Raw genomic sequence first — 16,589 nt, forward strand, 5'->3', positions numbered from 1 at the left:
ACTGCAGAGCTAAAAGTTGCACCATAGCCATTCGGGCTGGGGTTGGAGCCTGGGCTCGGAAACCCCGTGAGGGGGAAGGGTCTCTGAGCTTAGGCTCAGGCCCAAGCCTGAATGTCGACACTGCAATTTTTAGCCTTGCAGCCCAAACCAACTGGCCCAGGCTCTGAGACTCAGTAGTACATGTTTTTTATTGCAGTGTGTGTATACCTAAAGTATGCTAAATACTTTATAGATGAAAAAGATGAAAGTGTCAGTCCTGAGGGATAGCCATTGCTAACTAGTTGGCAAAAACCAGCATTCAGTTCAGCTTGCCAAGGCTCAAGTGGGAGGTCTAGCATAGAACAAGGAACCAAACAGCCATGCAGAGACTTTTAAATGATGTGGCAATAATTTAATGCAGGCCACAGCATTGTCAATAACCTAAATTTTCCTGATGCAGCATTTTTGCTGCAAATTATTTAAAGGACTAACTATAAAAAACATTGTAGATAAACCATGTTGCCCAACTCTCATAGTTCAAAAGCACATCTATAAGTAGAGCCCTACCACATTCACGGTCCATTTTGGTCAATTTCACGGTCATAAATTTAATGATTTCAGCTATTTAAATATGAAATTTCACAGTATTGTAACTATAGGGGTCCTGACCCAAAAAGTAACTGAGAGGGGTCACAAGGTTATTGGCGAGGGCGTGGGGGGGATGTTGTGGTACTACTACCCTTACTTCTACACTGCTGTTGGTGGGGGCGCTGCCTTCAGAGCTGGGCAGCTGGAGAGCGGCGGCTGCTGGCCTGGAGCCCAGCTCTGAAGGCAGCGCCACCAACAGCAGCAGCGCAGAAGGAAGGGTGGGACAGTATGGCATGGTACTGCCACCCTTCCTTCTGCACTGCTGCTGGCAGAGGCACTGCTTTCAGAGCTGGCACCTGGCCAACAGCCACCACTCTCTGGCCACCCAGCTCTGAAGGCAGTGCAAAAGTAAGGGTGGCAATACTGCAACCCCCCCTCACCCCTCAAAAATAACCTTGTGACACCTTCCCCGTCCTGCAACTCCCTTTTGGGTCAGGACCCCCAGTTTGAGAAACACTGGTTTCCCCCGTGAAATCTGTATAGTATAGGGTAAAGGCCCACAAAAGACCAGATTTCATCGTCTATGACGCGTTTTTCATGGCCATGAATTTGGCAGGGCCCTATCTATAAGTCTCCAAGACAAAGGTGCCTTCTTTTTTATTTTTTTAAGCAAGCTACTGAGAACAGTATTTTGAAGATCTGGGTAACTGCCTGTGCAAACTGGCACAGCCCATCTACAATAACCAGTCATTCCCTGCACAATTCGTTATTCAGACGTTTTCAGAGATTTGTAGCAGGCAATTTTAGTCCCAGTCTCCTCCTCTAGGAAAGTCATTTGCCTACCTGTAGCGTTTTCCTATGTGTGCTTAGTGTTTTAAGGGCCTTTGTAAGGTACGTAACTACAGTTATGTAAATAAACAACTGTATTTAAATTAGAATAGAACAGATATTTAGGAGATATTCTAGCAATGTCTTGCATGTTTAATATATTTCTCATTGTCTGCTTTCGCAGCGCTATTGCATGTAGCAAACGGAATCTCATTGGTGTTTTATTCTTCTCAATGACTCAAATATATCAATATGAATTTACACAGATCTTTTCATGTAATCTGAAGTGCTGCTGGACTGGAATATTACTCACTCACACAGCTCATCTGCGTAGCTTTAGGAGTATTGTGGAAAGGGAAAATGACTAGCCTTGCTATTCTGTCTCTCTTGTAGGATTATCACTCCTGACTCTGTGTGTGAGAGAGTGCGTGAGTGTGTGTGAGTGAGAGAAGATACAATGCTACCTGTATTACACACATACAAACATTTAGAAGAGCCATTCCTCTTATTCTATCCCTACAGCTTCATCCATTTTCTCAAATCCATTCAAAATGCTTCTATCATCTTCCTAGCTAATTGTTTTGACTATATTACACCCACCTCATCCTCTGGTCCCTTGTGCTTCCCTCCCCGTGATGCTGGGGGACACTTGAAGATATTATGAATATTAATATTGTAAAATTGCAATGAGTTGTTCCAGATATGCCATGTAAGATATCTGCAAAAATATTATAATTTGCCAGATATGATAATCATTTGTGTGTTTATATCACCTTTGTATTATGAGTTATAGATATGTATGTCAGGTTTCAGAGTAGCAGCCGTGTTAGTCTGTATCCGCAAAAAGAAAAGGGAGGACTTGTGGCACCTTAGAGACTAACAAATTTATTTGAGCATAAGCTTTCGTGAGCTACAGCTCACTTCATCTGATGCAACAGCCGATGAAGTGAGCTGTAGCTCACGAAAGCTTATGCTCAAATAAATTTGTTATTCTCTAAGGTGCCACAAGTCCTCCCTTTTCTTTTTGCAGATATGTGTATATATATGTCTGTATTCCAAACCTGTGCTATGCTTCTGGGTGACACCCCCCAGACAGTTTAGCATCAGCACTGCCTAGCCTGCTTGATGGCCCATTAAGGACCATTAGCTATACAACTGACCCATTGAGAGAAGGCAGTTACATGTTATAACTCAGCAAGGCATGCAGGGGCATGCCTATGGACAGAACTCTAAGGCTTTGAAGCCATGTGCTGGGCAGCTTGTGTTTGAAACAAAGGAAGCACAGACCACATGGCAAAAGACTGTAAAAGGTAGCTGAATCTTCTCCATTTTGTCTTCAATCCTGCTTCTTACATCTGGAGGAACTTTGCTACAAACTGAAGCTCTGAACAAAGGACTGAATGACCCATCTAAGCTGTAGATGTGATCCAGGGGGACTTTCAAGCTGGCAAACTCACCAATACTGCTAGGAACTTGATACATGGACTTTAAAGTATGTATGTAACTGCTTTACCATTTAACATCTTTCTTGTTCTTTCCTTTTTCTTTATAATAAACCTTTAGTTTTGGACACTGAAGGATTGGCTGGAAGCGTAGTGTTTTGGGTAAGATCCAAACCTATACTGACCTGGTAATGTGGCTGACCCTTTGGGGTCAGAAGAACATTTTTGTATATGTGAGCAGAGTTTAAAATAACTTCTCACTGTACTGCTCCTACGTGCTGACTGGGAGCCAGAGAACTGGAACGCAACCAATGGAGCTGTGTGATTTTTTTTTTTTGGCTTCTTGATAACCAGTGTTGGGGATCAGAAGCACAGTTTGTGACTGGTTCGGGAGTTTAACTTCAGTGTTACCCACCAGTCTTGGGAGTATCTGCTCTCCGTTCTGCAACCTCCCCTGGCACCCCAGGTCACAGTTGGTTTATCACTGGTCTTTAGCTTTAAGGTCCTCGACAGCCTAGCTCACCTCAATTATCAATCCTTATGCATTATTGAGCCATTGACTCCCACCTCTCGTCTGCTGGTGATGCCAGCTTTTATCATCCTTTATCCCAATTTTCCTTTTTCAGTTTTTGAGATCTACTCTTGAAGGCCCATATGGTTCTCCCTGAATGAGGAAAAAACTGAGTCAATTTTTACTGAGAGTGCCCTCAGTGCAGACGAAACCAGGATGCCACGGCTGGCAGATGGGACAGGGGATGAACTTCTCTTTCCATAGTCTGCTTTGTCTGTTAAGTCAGAATCTTCCTGGTAAGGGTTGGTTCCATCAGTAAGGGAAACTGCAGGTCTGGGAGGACCAAAATATCCTCTGGTGAGATACATGTCTCTACCCTTCTTGAAGGACATGGAGTCTTGTCTCCCCATATTTCTGGAACTGGTGTGGGAAGGGTTTTAGTGATCCGTGGTTCCTTGTGGGACTGAGGTGGTACCGATGATGCACTGGACTTCCACCAAATAGTCGTTAACCAATACGAACAGTTCCAGTGCTTCGGGTCCCCGTGTTTACTTGTGGTTGGTACCAGAGCTGGTGCCATTGTTAATGCCAAGGCTGGTATCTAGGCAATCTTAGTTTTATGAGCCTTCTGGCCAGGGCCATGAGGCTCAGGGACTAAGTCTTTTAAGACCTGGTCAGACAACATGGTGCTAGGATGTGTGCTCCTGGATGTCTGGCAGGATGTCTCATTGCACACTCCATAACATGTTTCTTAAACCAATGAAGTGAGCTGTAGCTCACGAAAGCTTATGCTCAAATAAATTTGTTAGTCTCTAAGGTGCCACAAGTCCTCCCTTTTCTTTTTGCGGATACAGACTCACACAGCTGCTACTCTGAAACCTTTCTTAAACCAGAGTTCCCACACTTGCTGAGTTTGGTTGGATAAGGAGCGGCAAATACTACAGTTTGTAGAGATGTGGCATTCTCCTAGGCAGTGAAGACACTATTGGTACTTGTCATATGAAGAGATAACTGGCTCTGTGGATGAGGGGAAAGCATGGACATGTTACTCCTTGACTTTAGCAAAGCTTTTGACACGGTCTCCCACAGTATTCTTGCCAGCAAGTTAAAGAAGTATGGACTGGATGAATGGACTGTAATGTGGATAGAAAGTTGACTAGATCATCGGACTCAACAGATAGTGATCAATGGCTCCATGTCTAGTTGGCAGCCGGTATCAAGTGGAGTGCCCCAAGGGTTGGTCCTGGGGCCGGTTTTGTTCAATATCTTCATTAACAATCTGGAGGATGGCGTGGACTGCACCCTCAGCAAGTTTGCAGATGACACTAAACTGGGAGGAGTGGTAGATACGCTGGAGGGTAGAGATAGGATACAGAGGGACCCAGACAAATTAGAGAATTGGGCCAAAAGGAATCTGAGGTGGTTCAACAAGGACACGTGCAGAGTCGTGCACTTAGGATGGAAGAATCACATGCACTGCTACAGACTAGGGACCAAGCGGCTAGGTAGCAGTTCTGCAGAAAAGGACCTAGGGGTTACAACAGACGAGAAGCTGGATATGAGTCAACAGTGTGCCCTTGTTGCCAGGGCTTTGGAGCGGAGCCTGGAGCTGGAGCAGCTCCGGGCCAGTGGAGCTGGAGCGGAGCCGGAGCACAGCTCCAAAACCGTGCTTGTTGCCAAGAAGGCTAATGGCATTTTTGGCTGTATAAGTAGGAGCATTGCCAGCAGATCGAGGGACATGATCATTCCCCTCTATTCGGCACTGGTGAGGCCTCATCTGGAGTACTGTGTCCAGTTTTGGGCCCCACACTACAAGAAGGATGTGGAAAAATTGGGAAGGGTCCAGCGAAGTGCAACAAAAAATTATTAGGGGGCTGGAACACATGGCTTATGAGGAGAGGCTGAGGGAACTGGGATTATTTATTTGCAGAAGAGAAGAATGAGGGGGGATTTGATAGCTGCTTTCAATTACCTGAAACGGGGTTCCAAAGAGAATGGATCTAGACTGTTGTCAGTGGTACCAGATGACAGAACGAGGGATTGGTCCTGCTTTGAGCAGGGGTTTGGACTAGATGACCTCCTGAGGTCCCTTCCAACCCTGATATTCTATGAGTAATGGTCTCAAGTTGCAGTGGGGGAGGTTTATGTTGGATATTAGGAAAAACTTTTTCACTAGGAGGGTGGTGAAGCACTGTAATGGGTTACCTAGGGAGGTGGTGGAATCTCCTTCCTTAGAGGTTTTTAAGGCCAGGCTTGACAAAGCCCTGCCTGGGATGATTTAGTTAGGGATTGGTCCTACTTTGAGCAGGGGGTTGGACTAGATGACTTCCTGAAGTCCCTTCCAACCCTGATATTCTATGATTCTATGATTGACTGAAGAGGAGCGAGGGCAGAAGAGAGAGATTTTAAAGCCTTGTAACCTGGGCATAATCCAAATCCCATACTGAGGAGGCAGGGGAGGCTCCCTGGGGTGGGGAAGGTATTAACTATGTACATTAAGTAAACTAACACTAAAACACATTTTTAACACTGTATTTACAGTTTGAAAACCAAGGATCAGCTCTGGACACAAGAGTTCTTACTCAAATCATGTGGTGGTAAGAAGGAACTGGAGAGGCAGCTGGGTGGCATCACCCCTTATTCCCTTGACGCAGAGCATGAAGAAAGCAACGGTGAAGGTGTGGAGCAATGGATACTGCTGGCAAGAATCCTATATCAGATTTGTAGAGCACATGCATATCCCACAGTGGAATACACACAGGGACCAGCACTTGAAATGAAACTAAATGTTTATGTACACAAGTCCAAAGTCAGGAAATGCAAATGCTAAGGTACTAACAGCAGTGGTAATTCAGTTGTATTGCACATATTTAATATTTTCTATGCTTTCTTTGGTTTATATATGGCTATTCCTAATTGACCTGATTTACCATACCTCAAACTGCTCCTCAAAACAAACTTCTTCCATGAAAGCCTATACTTCCTAATGAAAGACTATCTCAAAATACACATGCACAAGGGCAACCTTAATTCTGACATTTCCTAAATTTTGCATGCTTCACTTTGCAACCTTAATGTTCTTTTGATGTAGTTTTTGAGAATTGATTTCCCAATTGTTTTTAAAAGCAAACTGAAAACCCCACCAGAAATTACATGGAACCATATTAACCTCCAGCTTGATCAGCAGCAGGGTTTGGGACCTTTAGATTCATAGCACAAAACTCTACCACTTGAGCTGATGGACTAACTAGTAGCAGTAGTAGGCTGTTATCCTCTCGGTGGACTAGCCACTAAAAGATGATGAGACAGTTGTGAAACTGAGCATTTGATGACAGCTGAGGATTGTAGAGAGACTCAAGACTATTGGGCTCAAATGCAGGTTCTGAAAGGGAGTGTTCTCCAGTAGTTGTAGACCCTTCTTCGTCCCGAGATGCCCTCTTTCCCTGCTGCATCTAGCTACCCACTTGGGACTCCTGCCTTCTCCTCCATCTGGTCTTATCTGCCTCCCCCATCCAACCACTCTCCAATGCCTCATCTCCTTTCCCCTCTATCAATCCCCAACCCCCTGCTTCACCTATAATAAAATGTTAATTGAGGAAAAACTCCTAGGCCCAGATCTGCAAATGTGTTTAGGCACCTAAAAACCAGATTGGGCTCCAAAATACCTGGTTTAGGCACCTATATCCCAGTTTTAGCTCCAATGCAATCCATAAAAAACTACCACCAAACCATGTAGGTGCCTAAACTCACTCAGCACCTAATTTTTCAGAGTAAATGTTCCCTAGATACCTATGTTTCTGCCTCTGGGATGTGCACTGCTGCCTCCCTCTAAGAACCCAGACACCTAAGCCCCAGAGTGATTCATAAACTGGGGAAAGATAAGCGTTTGGCTCCCTAAGTCACTTGTGAGGCCCAATCTTGTAGGTGTGCTCACAGACGGCTTACCAGATCAGGTCCCATTCAAAAATCTGGCTGCCGGGGAAGGAGGCGGTGGCAGAGGAGGCTGCAGCAGCACCCACCTTATAACATCTAGCCCAGTGGTTAGTAAATAGAGCTATTCCCTCCTTCTTTGTCCCAGTGACTGTAGTCCAGTGGCTAGGGCATGCACCGATGGGCAGGGGGGAACGACCCAGGATCTAGTTCTGCTGCTCCAATCACTTGTTCATCACTTAACAACAGTGAAACAGCTTCAACAGAAGAGGCTGAAGAAGCCTCACCTCAGAATATCCCATAGTTCAGTGGTTAGAGCACCCTCCTGAGAGCCTGGAGACCCTTGTTCAAATCCCTTCTTTCCCTCTGGCAGGAAGGAGGGACTTGAGCCTGGGTCTCCCATATTTCAAGCAAATCCGCTAGGCACTGGGCTAAAAGTTATACGGTGGGCACCACCACTCCTCCCCACTTCCCCCTTTTCTGTGAAGCAAAGCAGGTGCCTAACTCATTCCCACAAGACACTTTAGGCCACCTGACTCCAGGCAGTTCATGGATCACTGATCACTAAGCAGAAATAGGTATCTAACTCTGTGAGTCGGGTGGGGCTTAGGACTCCTTGCCACCCCCCAGTTTGTATTGCCCATTGGCTAGTTTACGTGGCTCCCCACTTAGTGTGGTAGATCACATTCTAAGGCACCCATCTCTCCCCATTCACTATATAGGGAGCCTAGGTTTCTAACTTGGCTTTGTGGATCACAATGCTGTTCTTGTGATTTTCTGGGCATCTAAGTGCCTGTGTGGATCCCATCTCTTGTTCCTAGCAATAGTTGAGAGATCTGGTAAGTAACGTAAATGTCCTGCACCTGCTGTTTCCATTCTGGGCTGATTCTCTTGCAGTAGCTCCACACCATGTTTTGCATACACAGCTGTCTCAAGAGCTGAGATACCTGAAGAAATAAGATGGTATGTGAAGATGGCTTTAAGTTGAACAAAGGCAAAACAATTCAAACAGAATATAAGGAGAGAACAGAGAAGAGATATGAATGCAGGAAATGCAAGCCTGAATCTGAACAACTCATCTTCAACACTGTATGTTATTGCAGAAATATTTTTAAAATTAAATAGCAACAAGTAATCTATTGTCCTGTGCTGAGACAGTTTGTCCTGCATTGTTCTCCAACCAGACTGTTTTGGCTCGGGGTTGGGAATTTTCCTCTTCACATCCTCCAGCCTATTTTGGAGGTACCTTTGAGCCAAACAAGGGACACCCAAAGATCTTAAGGACCCAAGAAGATCCACTCCCAGGAACAATTTTTTTGGAAAATGTCATAAAAATGGGGCCTTTAGATAAGATTTTATGGGATTATTTTGCAGATCAGTGATCTTTCAGGTGGAGAAAGCATGTATCCAGGGCACTGTCACCTTTCTGGGTTAGAGGCCACTCTTCAAAGCATAAAATAATGTACTGGACAGGAAAACAAAGTTTAATTATTTTCTTTATGGGTAATCAAATACCATTCCATTGCTTTTCACCCCAGTTTAACCATTCAGGCAGAAGCCATTTAACTCAGAACAAAATGGGTTCAATTTTCAAAAGTGCCCACAGAAGTCCCTGGGGTGCTTTTGAAAATTTTATTCTGAGCTAAATGATATCTTTCCAACACTTAAAATACTAAGTCACTTAGGCATTTCTGAAAATCTTACCCAATGTGCTAAAGTGCAGTTCTACTTTGAAAAGTTGCTTTTTAACAACGTCAGAATTGGATTCCATTTTTAGTGTCGCTTACTGATCTCAGTAATAATTATATGTAAAATAAATTAAATAATCAACAGTCATTTTTGTAATTTCACAAAGATGCTCAGTACACATGTTAACTTATGTTTTGGTTATTTTTGCTGCCAGTTCTACTAATTCAGTGTAGAGTGAGAGGCAAACATAGTTCTTTCTTTCTCACACATCACCACTACTAATGAAGGTTCTACAGGTCTCACCGCTCTCTCAATGACATCTGTGTGACCCAGGGCCTTCAATAACTGAAACTACAGTGCAGGACTCTGTCTACGCAGAGCAGTAAACTCCTTCTCTTTTTCTTCTGCGTACCTCGTAGAGTGATGGAGGGGGAGTTGGCCACGATTTGTCCAAAACATTCTTTGGTAAATTGCGTTTGAGGTTCATCAAGAAGGAGTAGCGAATATAATCTAGGAAGTATTCATTCTCTGAGCAGCGAGGGTAGTTCCGGTAAATAAAACCTTTAATAAACCTGAATGGGCAGAAGAAGGAAGATCAGTAACCATCATGGATGGGTTTGATATAGATGATTAGGCTAAAGAATCTAAGTGTCTTCCACTCTAATAATCTATGAGTCTACAATGAACCTGTTTAACACCAAGACTTCCTATGCCCCCATTACTGAAGGCAACTGGCTATAAACAAGAAACTTAGCATCGTGGGGGGAAAAACAAATTAATCGGAAACTGTCACACAAACAGAAGACACACTTTGCAAAGCAAGGGGAACTGAACAGGGATCTGCAAAGAACTGAGAACATGTGCTTTATCAGTGACTCCCGGGGCAGATACGGTTAAGAGCGGATAGTACAGGGAAACTGTCCATAGGGATAGAGGATTCAACACATATATAAAAAGTGCAGGGGTAATGTTTCAGTCCCCCTGTTGCACTGGAGCCCAGTTTTAGAAGTTTGTATCCGAGATCTGTAATCAGTGCCATCCTATAGGAAAAACTGCTTGTTTTCAGCCACCAGACTCATGTTTCACATCGTAGTCTCAAGTGTATGAAAATAACTACAGATTCACCAACTTCTCTATTCCACTCATGAACCAGAATCCTTGTGTTATTGAAAACAGGCAAATTCCAACATTTCTTGGGCTTTGTTCAACAGATGTATTTTTTTTTTAAAAAAAGTCACAGAAACTACACTGAAAAGACAGTTTATCCCCATCTGTTCATTGTTAGAAACTAGGTTTTGAGAATCTCTCTACACATTTAAAAAAAAAAAAAAAATTGTTGCAGATTGTAAACACACCGTCTAATTGTCTCCACTGCCCACTTTTTCTTGGAGGCTTTTCGGCGCCCCTGGGTTCCACGCCACCATGACTGGATAGTTATTGCTGAAGACAATAAAAACAAAAAGGTATTGCACATTGGACAGAACTCCTTAATTCCATATAATCCAAAACATTCCCCTCCACTCTATGCTTTCTGGCTTTTTATTCTTGCATCTCAAACTGAGATCAACTTCTGTTCCCCTTTCCACCCACCCCCTTGCTAAGAATAGAATAGGAGCTTCCAACTATACAGGTAATTAGCCATAAGCTTATTCACCTTCGCATGCCCTCACATACCTGAATGTTTCATGTGCAGGAATTTCTGTCGCCAATAGAAGCCTCTCCATGTGGCCTGGATTTTTGTAGCTGAAATTGGAAAAGAAAAAAGAGCTATCAATTAGAAATAGTGGCCAAGGTTGGGATTCTGATAGAGAACAGGTCAATTCAAAAAACAAGGCACGCTGATAGTTGTCTGCTAAACCAGCTGGTTAAATGTGTCTGACTTACCCAGACTCTGCTTCCGTATCTCCAAAGCATCTTCTGTTGCAAACAAAGTCTTGGGAAAACGAATAAAAATCTTTGTTCTGGAAATGGAAATGCATGATTATGTATAAGAGGCCAGAGGGACCTACTTCCTGCCCTCACCATCCCCTTGCGGCTTCTGCTCTCCCCCTCACCGTCTAGACACAGGGACCATATTTAAACACAGACTCCCTATGACTCACAACCCCAAATCAGGGAAGAAAGAAATAACTGACCGGCCCATCTTATACTCTTCCTGTTTGTAACCTAGATGTTTCACAAGCACAGCCACTCCATCATGGGGACGCCCTTCCCACGTGGGCCATGTTTCTGAACACAGTGATTTGTATCTGGAAATAGACAAGTGAGAGACTTCAGAATGAGAAGTAAAATGGAGCACTTCTGCAGGGTACAAAGGGGGAGCCACAGTGCCTCTCCCTCAAACAGAGATCCATTCTGGTAACCAAGACCTTTTAGTTAACCAGATTACATGTTGTTTGCTGTATAGAAACTTCCTGTTCTGAACACATTAGTGCAGAGATGGTGAGGGAGAACAGATTTGAGACAATTATTGTAAATCCCACCTCTGCAGGAAGATTTCATATTTCCGGCGATAAGCAAAACCAGCTCTGCGCACTCTCAGGTTCTCCATCAGGCCTAAGTACTTCACTTGATGTCGGATTAGAACTTCATCAAACCGACCTAGAAATCACACAAATGGTAGAAAATCATCACATTACAGCTGTCCTTCAATCTGGAAAAGGAACTGTTCTGGTATCAGCTCTTTGTAATAACTCTGCCAATTAACCAACTACATCAGGGGTGGCCAACCTGAGCCTGAGAAGGAGCCAGAATTTACCATTGTACATTGCCAAAGAGCCATAGTAATACGTTAGCAACCCCCCCATCCCCGCCCACACCTCCCCTCACCGGCAGCTGCGCCGATCAGCACCTCCCCCTCCCTCCCCACACCTCCTGATCAGCTGTTTCGTGGCATGGAGGAGGCTGGGGGGGGCGGGGGGGGCGGGGAGGGGAGTGAGGGCATGGCAGGCTCAGGGGAGGGAGTGGGAAGGGGTGGAGTGGGGGCAGGGCCTGTGGCAGAGCCAGGGATTGAGAAGTGAGCACCCCCCAGCACACTGGAAAGTTACCGCCGGTAGCTCCAGCCCTGGAGTCGGTGCCTGTACAGGGAGCAGCATATTAACTTCTGAAGAGCCGCATGTGGCTCCAGAGCCACAGGCTGGCCACCCCTGAACTATATAATAACTAAATTTTGCCATCAGGAACTCAGCCAAGGTGTCAATTAAGTGAACATTCCATTTGCCATGTGAAAGTCAGCCTTCTTCACCCATAGAGTACTAAGAAGCTCTCCTTCATATATAACAGCCAAATCCAAGGCTGGCCAGCTCAATATCAGTTGCGTAGTGTCCTTCTTAAGAACTCCAGGGACCAGGAGGAGTCTTGAAGGCTGGTTATGTAGGATTGCCAGGTTTCCGGTTTTCGAAAAGGGACCCTGGTGACTCTGGTCAGCACCGCTGACTGGGCCTTTAAAAGTCCAGTTGGTGGCGCAACAGGGTTAAGGCAGGCTCCCTGCCTGCCAAGGCTCTGCACAGCTCCCAGAAGCAGCAGCATGTCCCCGCTCCGGCCCCTAGGGGTAGGGGCATGCAGGGGGGCTCCACATGCCCCAAGCACCAGTTCCGCAGTTCCCATTGGCCGGGAACTGCGGCCAATGAGAGCTGCAGGAGCAGCGCCTGCCGATGGGGCAGCATGCAGAGCCAACTGGCCGCACCTCCACGTAATAGCCGGAGGGGAGACATGATGATGCTTCCGGGAGCTGCCTGAGGTAAGTGCCTCCCATAGCCTGCAATCCCCGCCATGCCTCAACCCCCTACCCCAGCCATGATCCCCCTCCTGCCCTCCAAACTCTTTGGTCCCAGCCCGGAGCACCCTCCTACACCCCAAACCCCTCATCTCCAGCCCCACCCGAGAGCCCGCACCCCATCCCCTTGCCCCAGTGCCTGATCCTGCTCCTACACTCCAAACCCCTCATCCCCAGCCCCACCTCAGAGCCCGCACCCCATCCCCTTGCCCCAGTGCCCTGATCCCCCTCCTGCACTCTGAACCCCTCAGCCCCAGCCTGGACCCCCTCCCAGACCCCAAATCCCTCACCCCCAGCCCCACACCAGAGCCCTCATCCCCCCACATCACAATGTTCTGTCCCAGCCCGCAGCCCCCTCCTGCATCCTGAACCTCTCATTTCTGGCCCCACCCTGGAACCTGCACCCCAGAGCCCATACTCCCTGCCTCAGCCCAGAGCCCCTCCCACACCCCAACCCCCTGAGCCAGCCCAGTGAAAATGAGCAAGTGAGGGAGGGGGGATGGAGTGAGTGAGGGCGGGACCTCATTGGAGGGGATTGGCAGGGTGCGGGGCAAGGGTATTCGGTTTTGTGCAAGTAGAAAGTTGGCAACCCTATGGGTTATGTTGAGTCTTACTATGGGTTGTTCAGTAAAATTGTTGAAAAAAAGCACAAAACAAACAGATTCAAAAAATTTAAACAGAATTTGCTGGAGCTAAAAGAGCTGCTAAATCAGTGGTCTCAAGGTTTCTCGTAAGATTACAGATTTGTTACAGCAACACACCCACACCTTTCTATGGGGACAAACATATCCAGGTATGAACCACGTGGAAATGTGACGATGGACAAGGCTTCGATTTCTTTGAACCATTAAGCAGGTAACCATGATTTAAATCTTTGATTTTAATAATGTTTTGTATTTGTACTTTTTAGCTATTTTCCTAAGGAAAGGGTGATTCTCATTAGTTGGTAACCATTAAAAAATGTTATTTTCAACTAACATTAATTTTGGTGCTTCTTTTTGCTAGCCAGGAGGATACAATATATCTATACACAGTTACAAAGCTTAACTTACATTTATTTACATTTTTAATCTCTACATTTTTTTCATTATGTTAGGAAATAATTCATTTACCATTTTCTATTTATTAAATGATTAACCTTTTACCTAAAAGAAAAGGAGTACTTGTGGCACCTTAGAGACTAACCAATTTATTTGAGCATAAGCTTTCGTGAGCTACAGCTCACTTCATTGGACAGTATGCATCCGATGAAGTGAGCTGTAGCTCACGAAAGCTTATGCTCAAATAAATTGGTTAGTCTCTAAGATGCCACAAGTACGCCTTTTCTTTTTGCAAATACAGACTAACACGGCTGTTACTCTGAAACCTAACCTTTTACCTGTGATTTGTGTCAAGCTCAGTTTGAATAGCAATTCAAATTCAATGGAAAAATGCACAAAAAACAGCATTTTAATTTTTTTAACAAAATAAAATTACCTTTGTATGAACTGATTGTTTCTGGTCACCATGTCCTTCAAGATGTTAGAACCAGATGATCTCATTCTCTTCCACCTAGTTTTATTCATAGATTGGAAGAGGAAAACATGCTTTCCTGCTTTTTCAACTCCGAATCGGTTTCTTAATTTTTAATCAACTAGTCATTGAACTGAACTAGCTGAATAAACTGAATGAAGAAAATATTTTCTCTTCACCTTCAGAAGAGGCTACTGCTGTCCAAAGTTGGTTTAGTACTTCAACAAGAGGAGGTTACTCACCCTGTGCAGTAACTGACGTTCTTCGAGATGAGTGTCCCTGTGGGTGCTCCACGTCAGGTCAAGGTGCGTCCCAGCGCCTTCGATTGGAGATTTCTCCAGCACTATCCCTATGGGCTGCACATGCACTGTGCCTGCCTCTCGAGCTGTCAGCGTTTGAATAGCGCGTGCACAGCCTGTGCTCCTCAGTTCCTTCTCTACAACGGAGTGCATTACGAATTCCGAAGTAGAGGGGAGGAGGGCAGGTAGTGGAGCACCAATAGGGACACGCATTATGAAGAACGTCAGTTACTGCTCAGAGTAAGTAACCTCCTCTTCGAGAGAGAGATGTCCCTGTGGGTGCTCCACTTCAAGTGACTGAAAAGCAGTATCCCTTAGGATGGCTGGGATTTCGGATGAGGCAAGAAGGCTGACGACACGACAGCTCTACCCAAGCTGGTGTCGGACGCTGCAGTGTGGATGAGAGCGTAGCGATTAGTGAAGGTAAGGTTCGATGCCCAGGTAGCTGACTTGCATATGTCAGACAGTGCGACACTACAGAGAAAGGCCATGGAGGTGGAGACAGCGCTGGAAGAGTGATCTAATTGACGTAGGAGGTTGTATTTGCCTGAGTTGGTAACAAAGGCGTATGTAGTCAGCAATCCTTTTGGAAAGTCTCTGTGTAGAGAGAGCATTTCCCTGTGAACGCTGAGTAGAAGAGACAAAAAGTCTGGGGGGGTTTTCTAAACGGTTTTGTTCTATCCAGGTAAAAGGATAATGCTCTGCGAACATCAAGAGTGTGCACTGTTGTTTCAAAGGCGTTAGCGTGAGGTTTGGGGGGAAATGTTGGGAGGTATATAGGTTCACTGAGGTGAAAGGAAGAGTGTATCTTAGGTAATAACTTTGGATTCGTGCGGAGTGTGACCTTATCGCGAAAGAATGTGATATACGGAGGATCCGCCATAAGTGCCCCCATTTCTCCTACTCATCTGGCAGACGTGATTGCTATGAGGAAGGTGGTCTTCATGGAGAGGTGGAGAAGGGAGGAGGTAGCCATTGGTTCAAAGGGTTTATCCATCAGGGCTTTCAGGACTAGGTGTAAATCCCAAGGTGCAACAGGCGGTTTCACATCTGGGTATAATGTCTGGATACCCTTCAGGAACCTTTTGGTGATTGGATGGGCAAAGACCGTAACGTTGGCAATCTTATGATGTAAGGCAGTGATTGCTGCAAGGTGGACCTTGAGTGAGCTCGTAGAGGGGACAGATGTTTTAAGGTGTAACAGGAAATCCAGTATCAGTGGGAGTAAAGCAGAAACTGGAGAGGTCTGTTTGTCAGCAAACCAAGATGTGAACCGTTTCCATTTATGCAGGTAGGTCGTGCGCGTTGTGTGTGTTCTGCTGTGTAGCAAGACAGTGCACGCTTGGTCCGAAAATGTTAACTCCGCATTAGAGAACCATTGATCAGCCAGGCCCTCAGGTGGAGACACTGTACGTCAGGGTGAAATAGTTGTCTCTGGCATTGGGATAGGAGGTTGCTGAGTGGGGGAAGGGGAATGGGTAGCTTGACCAACATGCGCACGAGGAAAGGGTACCACGGTTGTCTGGGCCATGCTGGGGCTATGAGAATGATGTTGGCTCTGTCTGTTCGTATCTTCTGAATTGCTCTGTGCAATAGAGGCATTGGTGGGAACACATACATGAGAGTTTCGGTCCATGGGAGCATAAAGGCATCTCCCAGTGAGAGTGTTTCCCCCGGCCTGCTCTGGGGCAGAATGTTGGGCATTTTTTGTTTGTTGCTGTGGCAAATAGATCCAGCTGGGGATAACCCCAGGTCTGGAAAATGTTGGAAAGAATGGTGTCGTTGAGTTTCCACTTGTGCTGTACGGAGAACGATCAGCTGAGCTAGTCTGCGGTGGTATTCTGGGAACCTGGCAGGTATGAGGCGGAGATATGGATCTTGTGTTGAAGACACCAGTTCCAAAGTTTTACTGCCTCTGTGCAGAGGGAGTGTGATCGGGCTCCCCCGTCTGTTGACACAAAACATGTGATGTTGTCGGTCGTAATTTGAATTTGATGGTTTTGGATGATGGGAAGGAAATGGAGGCAGGCATTGCG

At 45.6% G+C, this 16,589-nt stretch overlaps 1 protein-coding gene and 1 long non-coding RNA gene across 15 annotated transcripts in view; one reads left to right on the plus strand and one right to left on the minus strand.

Annotated features, from left to right (window-relative positions):
• The window catches only part of MYO1C (myosin IC), a 142,031-nt gene that overhangs the window by 14,391 nt on the left and 111,051 nt on the right, over window positions 1–16,589 (minus strand). For all 14 annotated transcript variants that reach the window (XM_043530852.1, XM_043530853.1, XM_043530851.1 and 11 more), the window contains 7 exons: window positions 11,451–11,568; window positions 11,103–11,216; window positions 10,852–10,928; window positions 10,642–10,710; window positions 10,323–10,407; window positions 9,380–9,539; window positions 8,142–8,225 (listed from right to left, as the gene is read on the minus strand). In XM_043530852.1, coding sequence (XP_043386787.1) covers window positions 8,142–8,225; window positions 9,380–9,539; window positions 10,323–10,407; window positions 10,642–10,710; window positions 10,852–10,928; window positions 11,103–11,216; window positions 11,451–11,568 — 707 coding nt within the window. The remainder of the gene's footprint in view (window positions 1–8,141; window positions 8,226–9,379; window positions 9,540–10,322; window positions 10,408–10,641; window positions 10,711–10,851; window positions 10,929–11,102; window positions 11,217–11,450; window positions 11,569–16,589) is intronic.
• On the plus strand, window positions 2,557–8,413 carry LOC119563899. Its single transcript, XR_005222677.2, has 2 exons — window positions 2,557–2,887; window positions 5,890–8,413. It is a non-coding gene; the product is annotated as an uncharacterized LOC119563899 (long non-coding RNA).

Source organism: Chelonia mydas, chromosome 17, assembly GCF_015237465.2.
Source record: "Chelonia mydas isolate rCheMyd1 chromosome 17, rCheMyd1.pri.v2, whole genome shotgun sequence".
In the NCBI taxonomy this organism is placed as follows: domain Eukaryota; kingdom Metazoa; phylum Chordata; order Testudines; family Cheloniidae; genus Chelonia; species Chelonia mydas.